Below are 20,029 nucleotides of genomic sequence, written 5' to 3' on the forward strand. Positions count from 1 at the left end.
ATATTCTCTGAACAATGGGAATGAGCAATTACCCAGTTAGGGAAGAAACATATAAATTAAGTAATGTGCTCGTTATCCGTGTAAGATGCAAATGCAGAAAGAATTCAGGATTGAATGGGAGTAGGTCTTGTTCGTGGATATTTATTTTCGATGCTCTTTTCTCCCTTAAGCCTTTAAGGAGAGAGGTGTTGGGAAAAGGTTCAGATTGAGCTTTTGAAAACAGGCAAACTGGGTTTGACAGAACTTCAGGTGGATGTGACCAGCGCCATTCTCCTCTTCACTTGCTCTTCTGGAATTGGGGAGTTGCTGACCACCTTGGGTTTCCCTTGTTTTGTTTCCCAGAAATAATTCAACACATCATCTGGGGAGAGGGGCAGAATGTCAGCAGCACAGCTGCTGCAACTGGGGAAGACCCTCACCTAGAAGAAGCACCAGAGAAGCAGTGTGGCTCAGTGGAAAGACCACGGGCTTGGGAGTCAGGGGTCATGGGTTCAAATCCCGGCTCTGCCAATTGTCAGCTGTGTGACTTTGGGCAAGTCATTTAACTTCTCTGGGCCTCAGTTACCTCATCTGTAAAATGGGGATTAAGACTGTGAGCCCCCCTTGGGACAAGCTGATCACCTTGTAACCTCCCCAGCGCTTAGAACAGTGCTTTGCACATAGTAAGCGCTTAATAAATGCCATCATCATCACCTACGCAGCGCATAGAACAGTGCTGTAGTGCTTAGAACAGTGCTTGGCACATAGCGCTTAACAAATACCGTAATTATTATTATTATCCATCCTTCAGGGACACTGGTTAGTGGGGTAGTGGAACACCGTTTGCCCTGACCTTTTATTGTAAGACACCATTTACTATGTCCCACCAGTTTCGTGGATTTCTGTGGAACAACTCTCCCTCCTCGGTTTGTGAGGCTAGACCCTGTTGCACCACTGTCTCGAAAGGAGTGGCTCCCTTAGAGTACAAGGCTTGAAAAGACTGGGAGGCAAGGATGCAAAAGAGAACATCACCTGGTTCTGCAAACATTAAGCGCAGTAGCCCAAGGGGCAACCTTATTCAGGTTGCCAAATGTGGCTCGCTCCTGGATCCTTCTAAGGGCCATCTCAGCCATACAAGCATTCATAGGTGAATTTCACCATCAGCAGTCTTTGTATGAAAGACAATTTTCTATCTGTGGAAGTGAGAATGCGTCCTTATGGCTAATTGTCAGGTCCTGACTGCCTTTTAGAAACTGAGATTAACATATTTGCACATTAGGATTTTATGAATGCAATCAAGGTAATTATATGACTCGTCCATAACCCAGGTCCAGCGTGTTAATTTCTTTTGGCAAAGGGAAGAAGAAAGGTATTTTTAGCATGTATTCAAAAAGAGAATAAATATTTTTAATGAGCTATCTTGAGTTACTGTCAAATTGAAATATATTTAGATTCTTAGAATTTTCGTTTTTATCAGATCTCTCTCAGAATGTTGGGGTTTGTGAAGTTTGGTCAATTCATACTGAATTTTATGTTCTGTTATACCATTTCTGAACTTCATTTAAAACTGACAGCATTTTTTGTATTCCCATTGATTCTCAATTGTCTGAGTATAAACCGGCTTTCCAAAAAATATGGATAATATTTTTTTCATGGTTGGGTTATCCTGGCAAGGCATTGAAAGGATTCAGTCAAGCTTCTCTTTAAAATCAAATTACAGTTTCTTAAGGTTGTTAAAAGACCAAAAGAATATCTACTAATGTGGCCCTTGTTTCTACGCCTGGAATTTTAGGGAAATTTTTGTGTGAGGATTTTTCTCTTTTTCAGATTTTAGGGAAACCCTATTGACTTGAGATTTTCAGAACCTGACAGATACTTGAAAGTAGCTGCATTTTGTATCCCTAAAGTGGGCAAACTTGGATAGAACCCATGTGCGTGGCCACTGGGCTTCCAGTAGAGGGGAAGGCTGCTTTTCAGCCAGTCAGTCAATCTTATCTTTTAAATAAGTCATATTTATTGAGCGCTTACTGTGTGCAGAGCACTATACTAAGGCTTGGGTTCTTCTCTCCCGGGCAACCTACCCACAGACTTGATTCATTCATTCACTCATTCATTCATTCAATCATATTTATTGAGCGCTTACTGTGTGCAGAGCATTGTAATAAGCACTTGGGAAGTACAAGTTGGCAACATATAGAGACGGTCCATACCCAACAACGGGCTCACAGTCTAGAAGGGGGATACAGATAGCAAAACCAAACATGTGGATAGTTGTCAAGTCATCAGAATAAATAGGAATAAAGCTAGATGCACATCATTAACACAATAAATAGAATAGCAAATATGTACAAGTAAAATAGAGTAGTAAATCTGTACAAGCATATACAGGTTCTGTGGGGAGGGGAAGGAGGTGGGGTGGGGGGATGGGGAGGTGGAGAGGAAAAGGGGAGCTCAGTCTAGGAAGGCCTCCTGGAGAAGGTGAGCTCTCAGTAGGGCTTTGAAGGGAGGAAGAGAGCTAGCTTGGCGGATGTGCGGAGGGAGGGCATTCCAGGGCAGGGGGAGGACATGGGCTGGGGGTCCATAGCAGGACAGGTGAGAACAAGGTACAGTGAAGAGGTTAGTGGCCGAGGATTGGAGGGTGTGAGCTGGGCTGTAGAAGGAAAAAAAGGAGGTGAGGTAAGAGGGGGTTAGGTGATGGAGAGCCTTGAAGCCGAGAGTGAGGAGTTTTTGCCGGATGCGTAGGTTGACTTGTAGCCACTGGAGATTTTTGAGGATGGGAGTAACATGCCCAGAGTGTTTCTGCACAAAGATGGCCCGGGCAGCAGTGTGAAGTATGGACTGAAGTGGGGAGAGACAGGAGGATGGGAGATCAGAGAGGAGGCTGATGCAGTAATCCAGTCGGAATAGGATGAGAGATTGAACCAGCAGGGTAGTGGTTTGGTTGGAGAGGAAAGGGCGGATCTTGGCGATGTTGTGGAATTGAGACAGGCAGGTTTTGGTGACGGATTGGATGTGAGGGGTGAATGAGAGAGCGGAGTCGAGGATGACACCAAGGTAGCGGGCTTGTGAGACGGGAAGGATGGTAGTGCCGTCTACAGTGACGGGAAAGCCAGGGAGAGGGCAGGGTTTGGGAGGGAAGATAAGGAGTTCATGGAATATGAGGCTGCAAAATTGAGCCAGAGCCACAGATACACACCAGAGCAGTGGCTGTTAGTGATGCTAGGGTCCAGGCATTGGTTTGTCTGCTTGCCGCCTTGATCATCTCTTGAAGGACTCAATTTATATACCTCAAAATAATTTAATGCTCATTGAGCACAAACTCCGACAAACCGTAGTCATCTTTGATCTACGTTTGATTAATTAACTTGAAAGTATAGAAGAGGAAAAGTAATAAAAAGTATTGTGCTACATCATTGACTCGAGTGTATCTGTGCTAATTCAGTTAGACAAATGAGCAATATTGCTGTTACCCAGATGATTATTTTAATGCTTGCAGGTGTGTTTGAAAACACTCATGCAGAACTGAAACTAATCGTTTGTGTTTCACTGAGCTACAGATGGTAATTTGGGAAAGAGTTATAAAGTGAATATTCCTAGTCCAGCCATTTTGGTGAGTAGGCCTAAGAAAAAATTCTGCCTGTGCATCAGGCAGAAACTCCTCACCCTCGGCTTCAAGGCTCTCCATCACCTCGCCCCCTCCTACCTCACCTCCCTTCTCTCCTTCATCATCATCATCTCATCAATCGTATTTATTGAGCGCTTACTGTGTGCAGAGCACTGTACTAAGCGCTTGGGAAGTACAATTTGGCAACATATAGAGACAGTCCCTACCCAACCCCGCACCCTCCGCTCCTCTGCCGCTAATCTCGTCACCGTGCCTCGTTCTCGCCTGTCCCACCATCGACCCCCAGCCCACGTCATCCCCCGGGCCTGGAATGCCCTCCCTTTGCCCATCCGCCAAGCTAGCTCTCTTCCTCCCTTCAAGGCCCTACTGAGAGCTCACCTCCTCCAGGAGGCCTTCCCAGACTGAGCCCCTTCCTTCCTCTCCCCCTCGTCCCCCTCTCCATCCCCCCATCTTACCTCCTTCCCTTCCCCACAGCATCTGTATATATGTATATATGTTTGTACATATTTATTACTCTATTTATCTTACTTGTACATGCCTATTCTATTTATTTTATTTTGTTAGTATGTTTGGTTTTGTTCCCTGTCTCCCCCTTCTAGACTGTGAGCCCGCTGTTGGGTAGGGACTGTCTCTGTGTGTTGCCGACTTGTACTTCCCAAGTGCTTAGTACAGTGCTCTGCACACAGTAAGTGCTCAATAAATACGATTGATTGATTGATAAAGCAAGTATGCTTAAGATTATCAATAGGTGTCATTTGTTTGTCAGGGAGAGCACTGTGCTAACTGCATGGGAGAGTACAGTATAACAGTTGGTAGACATGTTTCCTGCCCACTACGAGCTTACAGTCTAGAGGGGGAGCCAGGTATTAATATAAACAAATTACGGATATACACAGAAGTGCTGTGGGGCTAGAGAGGAGCACATCAGGGTGATGCAGAAGGGAGTGGGAGAAGAGGAAATGAGGGCTTGGTCAGGGAAGGCCTCTTGGAGGAGATGTGCCTTCAGTAAGGCTCTGAAGGTGGGGAGAGTAATTGTCTGTCAGATATGAGGAAGGGCATTCCAGACCAGAGGCGGGACGTGGGCGAGAGGTCAGCAGCGAGGTGCTTGGCGGGCGGGGGGGGAAGGGAGGGTGCTCCCATAACTACTTAATCCATTAAGGTGTCACATTCATTTCTAGCAATGCCCAAAGGGGCTCAATTGATCATATTTATTGAGTGCTTACTGTGTGCAGAGCACTGTACTAATAACTCAGGAGAGTACAGTACAACTGAGTTGGTAGAAACGTTCCCTGCCCACAATTAGCTTATGGTCTGGAGGATCTAAAACATGTTGTGCCTTTTCTTTGACACATAATGCTTTGGTCCTTTTCAAGTTTATGAAAGTAGAACTTTTCCAACAGGGAATGTTGTCTTCACTGTATGTTCTGAAGTATTAAATATAATTTACAACTTTTCCTGAAAATGGGCTGATGTTTTCTCCAAGATGTGACTGTCTTGTTTTCTTTATCCTGTGCTAAAAAGCCTATCTTTAGTGAAGTTCTTTTGTATCTCCACTCTAGGATTTGGAAGAGATTAAATTATATAACTTCAGACATAAGTGGAAGTAATATAAATATTAATACCCTGAATCTGTAGTACATTTTTATTTTTCAAAAATGTTTTTCCTGCCAATTATTTCACTTCATCCTCATAACAGTCATATGAGGTAGGGAGATGCAATTACAAGTGAGGAAACCTGAGGCCAAGAAAGTTAAGTGACTTTGCTGAGTTCACACAGGAAGCCAGTGAAGACACCCACACCTGTACTTTTTCTACCTAAAGCTAAGTAAAGGCTAATGTTCATTTGTTGATGTTTCCAAAAATGAAAATCGCCCTGGTATTTGAAGCTTCTCGTTAGGGCAAGGAATTTTGGTTGGATTCCTGCACGGATTAGGGTTGAAAATCTGGGGCAGACTAGAGTCAATGATAATTAAGATGGCTATGACTGAATATGGAGAATATTCCAATTCTTGGTGGGTAGTGTCTGATGTTTAGGCCTTTAATTTATGTGGTCAGAGGTAGTCTTGTTTTGTAATGGGTTTCAGATTAATCCAGTCACAAGGCACTTTATCAACAACACCTGGGGTAGGTGCAGGGTAATCAGGTTGGACACTGTCCCTGCCCCATGTGAGACTTGCAGTCTTAATCCCCATTTTACAGGTGAGGTAACTGTGGCACAGAGAAGTGACTTGCTGCTCAAGGTCACACAGCAGACAAGTGGCAGTGCTGGGATTAGAATTTAGGTCTTTCAGACTCCCAGACCCATGCTCTATCCAATTTTCATTAAATAGCACGGGCTTGGGAGTCAGAGGCCAGGGGTTGTAATCCCAGCTCCCTACTTGTCAGCTGTGTGACTTTCAGCAAATGACTTAACTTCTCTGTGTCTGTTACCTCATCTGTAAAATGGGCATTAAGACTGAGACCCCTGTGTGAGACAACCTGATTGCCTTGTATCTATCCCAGCACTTAGAACAGTGCTTAGCCCATAGTAAGCGCTTAACAAATACCATAATTATTGAAAAAAAATTAATAAACTATTTCAAACACAATAGATTGTTTCCTAGAGAAAATTGAATGACCCTATTGGAGGGTGTCATCCAAATTCAAGGAATGTGGAGAGCAGAAATGGAGAAATAGATGAACTCAGAATAAAATTTGGGTGAAGAGTTCATCTTTGCAGATCGTTTTGGTGGTTTTAAAGATGATTAGATCGCTATATAGATTATGCATAATAAATAGTAGATTATGGCATAAATAAAAAATGAACCATAGCTTGAGAAAGTTGCTTTTTATTCAGCTAGCGAAGAGCGAAATACAGCGTTACATTCTTAATTTGCTTTTGATTCCCAGGTCAGACTTTGGAAGATATTCAGTAGTAACAGAAAAATGTGGCATGTCATTGTGTGAACTCAAGATCCTACTGAGTCTTTATAAGGGGGACGGGATATTTTTAGTCTAGGAATAATGAGCTGTGCACTGCTGATACACATTAAAATAAGTTCTTTTTCAGTATAAAATAGCATGAAGTAAAGGATAAAATAAAATATCTGGAAAAAATTGGTATATAGCACTAATAATGTACTTTCAAGCTACCCCAGGAATGTACATATATAAATTAAAGAGATTTGAACTTTCAATTCACCAAGCAGTCAGTTTCTAAGATGGAAATAATAGTTAATCAGCTGTTTCCACTAGATCAGCTGGTTATCAATTTGTTAAACACATAAAAAGTTGAACTGGCTACACAGAAGGCACCATTTGGCGCTCTCATTTCAAAGCTACTGAATATAAAAGGCATGCTTCAGCCTTCTCGGCCATTTCTGTACAAATAAATAATTCCATTGGCATTATCATGGTTTTGTACCGAGGAAAGTAGTATGCATATTGAAAATGTATTTATCGGAAGGCATGTCTGACTCCAAAATGATCCTCAGAACATCACAGGATTTTTTCTTTTTTTTTTCATCTGCTTTGTAGTCATAAGCACTGATTCTAGAGCATGTAGTGTGCATGTGGGAGACTTTTTACTGCCTCCTTCTGAAATACAATAATCAGGTTGTTCATCATTTTGGTTAGACAGAAAGGTCAGCTTCTGTAATGAGAAAAATAACTCTGTGTTGTAAAAGGGGGAACTGAGCTTGTGAATTTCAGTTCTGTTTAAAATCCCTTTTCAACATAGTCTTCTGCTCAAGCTAGCTGAGTTCAAAGAGAGGTGTAGTGAATCAGAAAGCATCAACCTGTTGAGCAAATTTCTCAGGAGCGCTGTGAAATCCTGTGACTCACCTTATGACTTTTTTTTTTGCTTTTTCACCTCTTTCTTAATTCTCGGTAAATTACCAGATGAAGGAAACTTTAAATTTGGGTGTTTTTCATATCACTTATTGTTGAGGGGATTTCTCTGTGTTCCTTTTCTTATGGTGTTTGTTAAGCGCTTACTTTGTGCCAGGCACTGTATTAAGCGCCGGGGTAGATGCACAGTAATTAGGTTGGACAGAGTCCATATCCCACATGGGGCTCACAGTATCGAATCTCCATTTTTCAGATGAGGAAACAGGCACAGAGAAGTTGAGTAATTTGCCCAAAGTCACAAAGCAGACTAGTGGCGGGGCCAGGTTCAGAACCCAGGTCCTTCTGACTTCCCGGCCCGTGCTGTATCCATTAGGCCACTCTGCTTTTGCATAAAGTTGTTGTCAGCATTTACTCTTTCCAGTGGTGTCATAACATGTTCTCAAGATTTCCTTTTTCTTAATCTGGATGGCAGACTGCCAATCATTGCAGAGTAGAGCATAAAATTAGTCCAGCGGGGCGTCGCTCCCTCCAAACCCCCCTCCCCTCTTTGAACTGTCACACCCAGGTAAGAGAATCATGTTTTTTTATTTTTTTTTTACAGTTTTGGAAAGCAGTCTGGAGGAAAAAGAGGATGCAAATGTCTTGTATTAGAACCATCAGAAATTATTGTGGTAAGAACTTTCTTTAAATAGTTCTAGAATTTTGTCTCTCCCATTGTTTCCATCAGCATCTTGATATTCAGGATGCACTTATTCTGTCCTGACATGTGTCTTCAGTATGTAACCTTACAGCTACTTTGCCGTTGCCGCTCCATCATGCCAAATCAAAAGCCAGGCCAACATCTCTATGGCATAGTGGATAGAGCACGGGCCTGGGAATCAGAAGGTCATGGGTTCTAATCCTGGCTATGTCACTTGTCTGCTGTGTGACCTTGGGGAAGTCACTTCACTTCTCTGGGCCTTTACCTCATCTGTAAAATGGGGATTGAGACTGTGAGCCCCATGCGGGACAGGGACTGTGTCCAACCTGATTCACTTGTATCCACCCCAGTGCTTAGTATGATGCCGGGCACATAGTAAGTGCTTAACAAATGCTATTATTATTATTATTATTATTATTATTATTATTATTATTATTATTATTATCATTGCTTTTTGTGAGACTAAGCCAGAAAGAGAAGATATAGCGCAGATCTTTAAAATTTCCTGTCTTATTTTTTCTCAGATTAATTTTCACTAAATCTCTGTTAAAAGCATAAAGCGTTATGCTTAGGAAGAAAACATGACCATCCAACATTCCATTAGAAAGTGTGTTTCAGAAACTCAGCTGTCCCAACTTTCCCCGAGGCAACTTGTAAATCAATCAATATTATTCATTGAGTGCTTAATATGTGCAGAGCATTGTACTAAGTGTTTGGGGAGGTACAGTACAATAGAGTTGGTAGAGCCCATAAGGAGCTTACAGTCCATGGGGATGGACTGGGAAAATAGATTAGGTATGGGGGAAATGGTAGCGTATAAGAATATTTGCATAAATATTGTAAGGCTGGAATGAGTATCAAAGTGCTTAAGGAGTACACTGCTACATTCATAGTCGATGCAGAGGGGCAGATGAATAGAGGAAATAAGGGGCTTAAACTGGGAAGGTCTCTTGGAGGTCATGTGATTATTTTTTTTTTTAGGAAGATTTTGAAGGTGAGAGTGGTAGACTGTCAGTTATGAAGTGGGAGGAAGTTCTTTAACTGTCAGAGTTCCTCAAGGCTCTGTTTTGGGTCCCCTTTTATTCTCCATCTGTACCCACTCCATTGGCGAACTCTTGGGTTCAACTACCCAATGCCAATATCCAAAATCTTCATCTCCATCCCCTATCTTTCTCCTTCTCTGCAGTCTTATATTCTCTCCTGCCTTAAGGATCTCTCTATTTGAATGTCTCATTGATACCTCAAAGTTAACTTGTCCAAAACAGATCCCTTCATCTTCCCACACAAACCCTCCCCTTTCCCACTCCACCTGACTTTCCCATCACTGTAGACAGTACCACTGGCCTCCCTCTTTCTCAGGCCCATAACCTTGATGTTATCCTTGACTCATCTCTCTCATTCAGCCCACATCTTCAACCTATCACTAAATGCTTTGTTCAACCTTCACAACTTTGCTAAAGTAAGCCCTCTCCTCTCCATCTAAACTGCTACCATGTTAATCCAAAGCATTTATCGTACCCTGCCTGGATTACTGCGTCAGCCTCCATGATGACGTCCCTACCTCCTGTCTCTCCCCACTCCAGTTCGTACTTGTTTGTATCCATCCCAGTGCTTAGTACAGTGCCTGGTGCATAGAAAGCGCTTAACAAATACTATTGTCATTATGCACTGTGCTGCCCTGATCGTTTTTCTACAGAAGCATTCAGAAACATCTCCCACTCCTCAAGATGCTTCAGTGGTTGTCTCTGCATCAAATAGAAGTGCCTTACCATTGGCTTTAAAGCACTCAGTCTCTTTGTCCCCTCCTATCTTACCTTGCTGACTTCCTACTAAAACATGTCCAAGACTGAACTCCTTATCTTCCCTCCCAAACCCTGTCCTCTCCCTGACTTTCCCATCACTGTAGACGGCACTACCATCCTTCCCGTCTTACAAGCCTGCAAACTTGGTGTCATCCTTGATTCCGCTCTCTCATTCACCCCACACATCCAGTCTGTCACCAAAACCTGCTAGTCTCACCTCCACAACATTGCCAAGATTCACCCTTTCTTTTCCATCCAAACCAGTACCTTGCTGGTTCAATCTCTCATCCTATCCAGACTGGATTACTGCAACAGCTTCCTTTCTGATCCCCCATTCTCCTGTCTCTCCCTGCTTCAGTCTATACTTCATTCTGCTGCCTGGATTATTTTTGTACAGAAACGGTCTGAGCATGTCACTCCCCTCCTCAAAAATCTCCAGTGGTTGCCTGCCAACAACCTGCCAGTCAAGCAAAAACTCCTCACTATTGGCTTCATGGCTCTCCATCATCTTGCCCCCTCCTACCTCACCACCCTTCTCTCCTTCTACAGCCCAGCCTGTACACTCCACTCCTCTGCCGCTAACCTCCTTACTGTGCCTTGTTCCTGCCTGTCCCGTCGTTGACCCCTGGCCCATGTCCTACCTCTGGCCTGGAATGCCCTCCCTCCACACATCCATCAAACTAGCTCTCTTCCTCCCTTCAAAGCCCTTCTGAGAGCTCACCTCCTCCAGGAGGCCTTCCCAGACTGAGCCTCCCCATTTTTCCTCTCCTCCTCCTTCTCCCCTCCTCATCGCCCCCACTCCCTCCCTCTGCCCTACCTCTTTCCCCTCCCCACAGCACTTGTATATATTTGTACAGATTTATTACTCTATTTATTTTACTTGTACATATTTACTATTCTATTTATTTTGTTAATGATGTGCATATGGCTATAATTCTATTTGTTCTGACGAATTTGACAACTGTCTACATGTTTTGTTTGTTGTCTGTCTCCCCCTTCTAGCCTGTGAGCCCATTGTTGGGTGGGGACAGTTTCTATATGTTGCTGACTTGTACTTCCCAAGCACTTAGTGCAGTGCTCTGCACAGAGTAAGCGCTCAGTAAATACGATTGACTGAACGAATAAAACCCAGCATTCTCACTTTGCTCTTCTAACTCCAACCTACCTACTGTACCTTGATCTCGGTTATCTCACTGCTCACCCCTCTCCCACTGTTGGGCTGGAAATCCCTTCCCCTTCATATTTGATAGGTGATCACTCTCCCCACCTCTAAAGCCTTATTAAAATCACTTCTCCAAGAGGCCTTCTAATGATTTAGTGGTATTTATTGAGCACTCACTATGCAGAACTCTGTATTGAGCACTTGGGTGAGTACAGGACAATAGAATTAATGGACATGCTCTCTGCCCATAGCAAGCTTACGATCTTCCCCAACCAAGTCCTCATTTCCCTTAATCAGTCAATGGTATTTAGTTAGCGCTTACTCTGTGCAGAGCACTGTTCTAAGCGCTTGGGAGAGTACAAGACAATGGAATTAGTGGACATGCTCCTTGTCCATAATGACCTTAGAGTCTTCCCCAACTCATCCCTCATTTCCCCTAATCAGTCAATCGTATTTACTGAGTGCTTATTCTGTGCAGAGCACTGTACTAAACTTGGGAGATTACAATATAACAGAGCTGGCAGGCACGTTCCCTGCCCGCAGCAAGCTTTCCCCACTCCCTCTCCCTTCTGTGTCACTCTTGCACTTGGATCTGTACCCCTTCAGAGCTTGATATTCACCCCACCCTCAGCTCCACAGCACATATTTCCATTTTTAGTTATCCAGCCAAATATACTATGATTCCAGAGAGTTATAAATTATCAACTTTCTCTAAATGAAAAATGCACATCTGTGTGGAGATGTCCAAAAACGTATTTGATTCAAGATGCTTTAAAGGAGCAATCTAATTAAAATGAATCTGGGATATGTCATTCGGTCTTGGCAAAATTTAAAATTTATGGTATGGCTAATTTCATATTTTTAGATCCCAAAGGAAGTATTTTCGAAGTGTTTAATTCATGTAGGAAGAATGAATTCGAAGAACTACATCTTACTTGACAAACTTAAGATTAGAAAAAGGTCTAGAGAGGAAAATAATTCAAAAGGCAAAGGCAAGTGTTCCGTGTGATTTTGAGAAAAATGGGGCTGACTAAATAGTATAGGGATTTAGGATTTACAATGATAATGCAGAAGACTACTTGAAATGATTCCTCGTCTTACATTAATATCTTCTCTTTAAGTCTGATAAAGAAAAATCCAGTAGGATTACAGTGATAATAGGTTTTATGCCCCATCACAGCACTTTACCAGCAATATAACATGAAGCTATACAAGATGTCTGTGAAGGGGCACTTATCTCCTTTCTCAGACAATGGAACGGAGAAATAGAAAGGTTAATTGACTTGCCGTAACATGTGCAAGGAAGTGACAAAGCTGAGTTTGAAACTCTCTTTTGCCAAGCATCCTTGTGCTCCAGTCCTGGAGCCCAGAGTACTTCCAGAGATTCCCGGGGCAGTAAATGAAGCCAACCATTAGTGCTGGGACAGTGTTCAGAAAGGATCAGTCAGAAGGTGATGAAACTCCGAATGAGCCTTGTACAGTCACTATTTTTCAGTTTGAAGTATCACAAATAATGCAAATGAGGAAAAAAAGGCCAACAGCATCTTAAAATTCAACTGGCTGCTTGTTTCAGTACCATAAAATACATCAAAGTGCTGATTTTCATAGGCTGCTTATATAAAAGAAGCTACTACCTGTTTAGTAAAACGTCTTCTTCACCCTCCCCTAACCCTGGAATTATCCTTGACTCATCTGCAAGCACTTAGTATAGTGCTCTGGACACAGTAAATGCTCAGCAAATACCATTGATTGGTTAATCTCTCTGATTTAATCCATACACATTCAATCTGTCCTGAAATTGTTGGTTATACTGTTACATCATCTCTAGAATCTGCCCTTTCCTCTCCATTCAGACTGCTACCGCAGTCATCATTTCTCACCTTGACGACTGCATGCATCAGTCTCCTCACTGACCTCCCAGCATCCTGTCTGCCCCCACCCTCTTTTTTCTGCTGCCTGACTCGCATTTTTGAAAAACCATTGGGTCTGTTTCTCCCCTCTCCTCAAAAAAGCTCTGATGATTGCTCATCCACCTCTTCATCAAAGTCCTCACCGTCAACTTTAAGGCACTCAATCAGTCCTCTCCTTCCCACTTAACCTCTCTGATATCCAACTACAACCCAGCTTGCTCACTCCACTCCTCTAACTCCAACCTACTCACTGTACCTCCATCTTGTCTATCCCACCATCTTTGCCCACATTCTCCCTCAGGCCTGGAATCAGTCAATGAATCAGTCATAATAATAATAATGATGATGATATTTGTTAAGCGCTTACTATGTGCCAAGCACTGTTCTAAGTGCTGAGGGAGATACAAGGTAATCAGGTTGTCCCACATGGGGCTCACAGTCTTAATCCCCATTTTACAAATGAGGTAACTAAGGCACCAAGAAGTTAAATGACTTGCCCAAAGTCACTCAGCTGGCAAATGGTGGAGCCAGGATTAGAACCCATGACCTCTGACTCCTAAATCCATGCTCTTTCCACTAAGCCATGCTGCTGCTCACTGTGTGCAGAGCACTGTATTGGGCACTTGGGAATGTACAATGTAACAGAGTTGGTAGAAATGTTCCCTGCCCACAAGGAGTTTACAGTCTAGAGTGGGAGACAGACATCACTATAAATAAATTATGCATATATCCAGAGAATCAGCATGGGCTTGTGGAAGGAGCATGGGCTTGGGAGTCAGAGGACTTGGGTTCTAATTCCAGCTCCACCACTTTTCTGCTCTGTAACTTTGGGCAAGTCACTTAACTTCTCTGTGTCTGTTACCTCATCAGAAAAATGGGGATTAAGATTGCGAGCCCCACGAGGGACAACCTGATTGCCTTGTATCCCCCCAGTGCTTAGAACAGTGCTTTGCGCACATAGTAAGTACCTAGCAAATGCCATTATTATTATTATTATTAAGTGGGCTTTGGACTGTTTCCAACCCTAGTATCTTGAATCTATCCCAGCGCTTAGTATAGTACCTGGCACATAGTAGACCTTGAACAAATACCGTTTAAAAAATAATCATCCAGGATGAATCTTAAGATTTACATTTACATTTTACATTTTTTTTCTCATTTGCTTTATTTGTGATAGTTCACTTCAGACTGAAAAATAGTAAAGGTGCAAGACTCAAACTGAGCTTCATCACCTTTTGACCAGTCCTTTTGAAAGTTGTTCCAGCACTAATGGCTGGCTGCATTTACTGCCCTGGGAATCTCTGGAGGCATTTTGGGCTCAAGGACAGGAGCACAAGCTTGCCCAAGCCCCCACAGCAGACAAGTGGCAGAGCCTACTTTAGAGCCAAAGTCACCTGATTCCCAGGTCTGTGCTCTTTCCAAGCGACTGGCATGTTTACACATTTTGGTGAGGTGCAAGAAACCATCATCTTCCCTGGAGATAAATGTTTATTTTAAACAGCCCTCAAATCTTTTTGGGATATCATCGTCATCAATGGTATTGATTGAGCCCTTTCTGTGTGCAGAGCATTGTGCTGAGCACTTGGGAGTGTACAGTACAACAGAGTCCTACTAAAAGCCTGGGGAAGGGAGAGGATTTGTAGAGCAGCAGCTCCTTTACTTGGATCCCCTGTGCCACTCTCCTAATGAGCTCTGAATGGCGTGGAGTAAAGCAAGGCCACACTTAGAGCTAGGTAGGGGGTGAAATGAGTGATTTTCTGTGACTCTGAGCCATTTGTCTCCCACACTGGCCCTCGGGCTCTGGACATTTATGGTTAAGAGAGGCAGTGGTGTAGTGAAATTTGGCAGGGGGAGGAGGAGAGGGGAAATCACCCTACAGAGGTTTCGGCTTAATGACTCAAAGTGAAGTCCTTTCCCCCTGCCGTATGGGGTTGACCAGGTTTCAGTTAGCTCTGTGCCCAGAAATACCGATGTTTCAATGACCCGTTTTGAAAGAGCATGTTAGCACGACCACTTTCAGTAGCAGGCCTCCCTAGTTGGGACTTAGGAAGATTTTTTTAGGACACCAAGGCAATAAACACAAAACACACAAGAGTAAATGCTGAAGAGTAACTCATTCCATTGTTTGCTCGTGCTTTTTGAGTTTGCTTCCTCTTCCACATTACCCATCTGCTTCCACCCAGAACATCCTCGGCATAAATCAGTCTCTAAAGGGTCCCGTGGGGAACTGACCCATTTTGAGGGCTATGAAACATTTCATCCAAAACCAAGGTAGAGTTATGCCAGCTGGCATGTAGATGGGCCTAACAACTATCTTATACTCGTGAATTTTGCATATGTGTGTTACTTTGAAGTTCTGAATAGATCCTTTGCATATGAACCCCTGAGTTATGATAGAAGTATAACGGAAGTTCCCAGATGTGGGTTTGTCATTGTACTCAGTTTTTCCATCTCCTTTTTTCCTCCTCATAGCGTCTTGCTAGTGACCTCAGGAGAGCTGAAGCAGTTTACTAGGGCAGTTTCATCACTTATTGAGTAGGTCGTTTCTTTGGCTAGCAGTGAATGTGGGTATAGGGGTGGGGGTAGGTCGGAGTGCACGTGGGTGTGCTGAACCTGCCATGAAGGTTTAAGTGGGGAATCCTTGTGAACAGAGATTTAGGTCTGTATTCCTGGGCAAGATTCAGCTGGTGACAAGAAGTCAGAATGAAAATCTCCTGCTTGATTATGCCTCCCACTAGGAGAGAGGTGAGCTGGTCTGTTCCCCTTTCTCTCTTGGTTTCACCCTTGCCCCTTATGTTGCACCTAAAAGTTATGCGTTTCCAAATTTTGATGGGATTATTCAAAAGCAGAAGGGGGAGTTTTCTGTTCTAAAGTATTAGCCTGCTAGGTATCTGTGTTGAGGAAGGTTCATCGGACTGCCATTTTCAAGGATTTTATCAGTATTTTAGCACATAGTGGGGGACAGGATTTTAGAAGTTTACAGATAGTTGAAAATAATTAGCCTTTATTCATTTTGTGCCTCTAAAATCAGCAAAAAATCAGTAATCTGAAAATGACAGATCTGCTGCTGATGAGATGGCCAGACAGTCAGTCAAATCAATCATATTTATTGAGCACTTACTGTCGTCAGAGCACTGTACTAAGGGCTTGGGAGAGTACAGTATAACACAGTAACAGACACATTCCCTGCCCACAATGAACTTACAGTCTAGAGGGGGAGACAGACATCAATATAAATAATGTCCTCCTCTCTATTACGTGCTCACACCCAAGGCTAGAAGCCATCTCCAGTTCAGATGAGGAGGGAGGATATTGTGTCCTTAGCCTTAAAATGAGAGTAATGATCGGTTTTTGCACATTTTGCTAGTGTTTTCCAATTCACAAATGCTTGCAGAGAGAGGCAAACTCTAATCTTTCCCGTTTTAATTTTAATAAAATCAGTGTAGTAATAAACAGGGCCGCGCAGTTTTGGTTTTACTTCCTGAACAAAGAGGATCCAAATTCTAAGGAGTATCATTCCTGAAGGGAATTTTCTCTTGGGGCATACATATAACTATTACTTTTATATTTTGGCTATTACCATAATACGCAACCACTTTGCCAGGGTACCATTTAAATACAAGATACTACAAAGGGAGAGGAAGATAATTTGGTGTTCTCAAAGAATTATAGAGAGGCTTTTGTTGCATGCACTTTAATTAGCTGCAACAAAGTGCACTGTGTTCTACAGATGTCTGCCCCCAGAATATTAATTGTATATTTGTGTTCCAGCAGGCCCAGTGAAATGAAATGTTTTAGGATGATATCTATATTTTTATTTGCGATTTCCTATTCATGCTGCTTTTTGATGATTGTGAACTGGTGAAAATATGTGGTTTTCTATAATCATGGGATTGAAAAGGTTAGGTTTAATCAATCAATCAATCAATCGTATTTATTGAGCGCTTACTATGTGCAGAGCACTGTACTAAGCGCTTGGGAAGTACAAATTGGCAACACATAGAGACAGTCCCTACCCAACAGTGGGCTCACAGTCTAAAAGGGGGAGACAGAGAACAGAACCAAACATACCAACAAAATAAAATAAATAGGATAGAAATGTACAAGTAAAATAAATAAATAAATAAATAAATAAATAGAGTAATAAATATGTACAACCATATATACAGGTGCTGTGGGGAAGGGAAGGAGGTAAGACGGGGGGATGGAGAGGGGGACGAGGGGGAGAGGAAAGAAGGGGCCCAGTCTGGGAAGGCCTCCTGGAGGAGGTGAGCTCTCAGCAGGGCCTTGAAGGGAGGAAGAGGGCTAGCTTGGCGGATGGGCAGAGGGAGGGCATTCCAGGCCCGGGGGATGACGTGGGCCGGGGGTCGATGGCGGGACAGGCGAGAGCGAGGTACAGTGAGGAGATTAGCAGTGGAGGAGCGGAGGGTGCGGGCTGGGCAGTAGAAGGAGAGAAGGGAGGTGAGGTAGGAGGGGGCGAGGTGATGGAGAGCCTTGAAGCCCAGGGTGAGGAGTTTCTGCCTGATGCACAGATTGATCGGTAGCCATTGGAGGTTTTTGAGGAGGGGAGTAATATGCCCAGAGCGTTTCTGGACAAAGATAATCCGGGCAGCAGCATGAAGTATGGATTGAAGTGGAGAGAGACACGAGGATGGGAGATCAGAGAGAAGGTTAGTGCAGTAGAGTGCAGTAATAGAGTGGGTGCTGACCAACCGTTCCTCACATCTACTGAAATCTGAACAAGAGGAACTGAGTTTACTAAAGGTATAGAGATTTGGGCTGTACGTAAGGAAACACCATTTGTCCAACAGAATGATGACACTGGATTGTATTTCCAAGAGAGGTTGTGAAGTCATAGAGGTCCTTGGAAATCTTGAAGGAAAGAATAACAGCTGATTGTCCAGGAGTCAGGGGACTCTACTGGGTTATCTCTTCGGGTTGTTAATAGTATCGGTATTTATTGGAAGCAGCATGGCCTACTTGAAAGAGCATGGGCCTGGGAGTCAGAGGACCTGAGTTCTAATCTCAGCTCTGCCACTTGTCTGCTGTGTGGCCTTGGCCAAGTCACTTCACTTCTCTGTGCCTCAGTTCCCTCACGGGGCTTAAGAATGTGAGCCCTTTGTAGGTCACTGACTGTGTCCAACCTGATTAGATACAAGCCTGGCATAGTACAGTGCCTGGCACCTAGTAAGCACTTAAAAAAAATAATTAATTGCTTTGTGCCAAGCACTATACCAAGTTCTGGATCTGTGCAATGTAAACAGATTGGACACCATCCCTACGCCTTATGAGGCTCACAATCTAGAGCTTAGTAGTAGTAACAGTATTTATTAAGTGCTTACTTTGTGCAGAGCACTGTACTATGCACTGGGAAAAAGTATAAAGTTGGGAATCAGACATGGACCCCGTCCCTCGAGGGGCTCACCATCTATGAGGAAACTGGGACACAGAGAAGTGGCTTGTCTGAGGCCACAGGGCAGGCAAGTCACAGAGCTCAGCTTAGAACCCAGGATTTGTGACTCCCAGGCCCAGGCACTTTCCACTAGGCCACATTTTCCCCCTACTCCCCAAATCTAACCAATTACACAGTTTGTGATACACGTATTGTCCATTTCATTGACTCTTCTTTCTTGCTACCCTTTGTTTAGGCATTGCCTAGCTTATTAGCATCTCCACTCAAGGGAGGGGAGTTAGGATTTAAATTAGTCCATTTGGGGCTACCTAAGAAGAAGAGATTGAGGGGTTTGGGAACATTTGATGGTATTGGCTGATAGGTTTGAAGATTATCTGTGAATGTATCATTTGAACTTTTCTTCTTCCCCCAATTTCCCATAAGCTTAGGAAATGGAGTTGCGTATTTGTAGTATATATAATTCAAGGTGCTACTCATAATGGCCTTAATGCAAAAGAAAATTATCATCTCAGTTTTGCCCGGCTCCTGGACTACTTTAAAAATTCCCTTTCACAAGAGGGAAAGTCCTATACAAGAGTTATGAGAATATCCCCTCCTCTACTGAGCCTTCTCCCCCACACATATTGAGACAGACCTTTCCCCTCCTCTATTGCCTTGCAGAAATAACTCTCAGGTTCTCCAGTATTATGGAATGGGGGAGGCCACCCAGACATACACCTCTTAAATTGCCTGAATAAGTGGATGGGTCAGCGAGCATATTAAATGAGGTGCTTGGCTCTTTTTAATAACTTGCAAATGTTTCACTATCCATTCAGCCTGCCAATCAAATGTACCCCAGAGGCGTAAATTTGGGCTTGTGGGAGGCGGCAGCAGCAGGCGGGTCTGGGTTTTAGGTACTGAGAGTAGGGTGGCTTTTTTGGAGTAATTGCTTTAGGCAGTATTGAGTCAGAGGCAGCTTTGGAAACAGTGCTAAAGTGGAGCAGACAGAAGCCAGGGTTACGAAGCCATGGACAGTACGGGGAAACTCGGCAGCAGGAATTCAAAAAGATCTAATAGTAAGTATAGCAAAGCTATTAAATCTCAGGAGAACCACTAGTTTGGTCCCCTTTGGAATGGTGTGACAAGCAAAATTCAGCCTCAGCTCTTAAATTAGAGGAATAAAGAATGAGCCCTCTTGTCTTTGAGGACTGGAAATCCTAGAGCGGGGTTGCTTCTGAAGTAGTCAAGTTGATTTGGGGCCCCAAAACCTCAAATTATCACAGGTGGAATCTTGAGGAAGGGCTAGAGGGGGAAAAAGTTATGGAGGAAAATCAAGGAAGCAGTGATGCGCAGTGGAAAGAGCATGGGCATGGGATTCAGAGGACCTGGATTCTAATGCCAGCTCTGCCACTTACCCGCTATGTGTTTTTGGGCAAGTCACTTAACTTCTCTGTGCGTTAGTTCCCTCACTTGCAGAATGGGGATTAAATACCTGTTCTTCCTCCTCCTTAGACTGTGAGGCTCATGTGGGAACTGATTATCTTATATTTCCCCCAGTGCTTAGCTTATAGGAGCACTTCTCTTTATTTTTATAAAGTTCATCTATTATTATTCCCATTTTAAAGATAAGG

The 20,029-nt window shown here is 43.3% G+C and overlaps 1 protein-coding gene across 5 annotated transcripts in view; it reads left to right on the forward strand.

Annotated features, from left to right (window-relative positions):
- Window positions 1-20,029, forward strand: part of RAPGEF6 (Rap guanine nucleotide exchange factor 6) — a 295,383-nt gene that overhangs the window by 97,800 nt on the left and 177,554 nt on the right. For all 5 annotated transcript variants that reach the window (XM_038740784.1, XM_038740786.1, XM_038740785.1 and 2 more), the window contains exon 5: window positions 8,034-8,103. In XM_038740784.1, coding sequence (XP_038596712.1) covers window positions 8,034-8,103 — 70 coding nt within the window. The remainder of the gene's footprint in view (window positions 1-8,033; window positions 8,104-20,029) is intronic.

This window comes from Tachyglossus aculeatus, chromosome X1 (genome assembly GCF_015852505.1).
Source record: "Tachyglossus aculeatus isolate mTacAcu1 chromosome X1, mTacAcu1.pri, whole genome shotgun sequence".
NCBI lineage: Eukaryota > Metazoa > Chordata > Mammalia > Monotremata > Tachyglossidae > Tachyglossus > Tachyglossus aculeatus.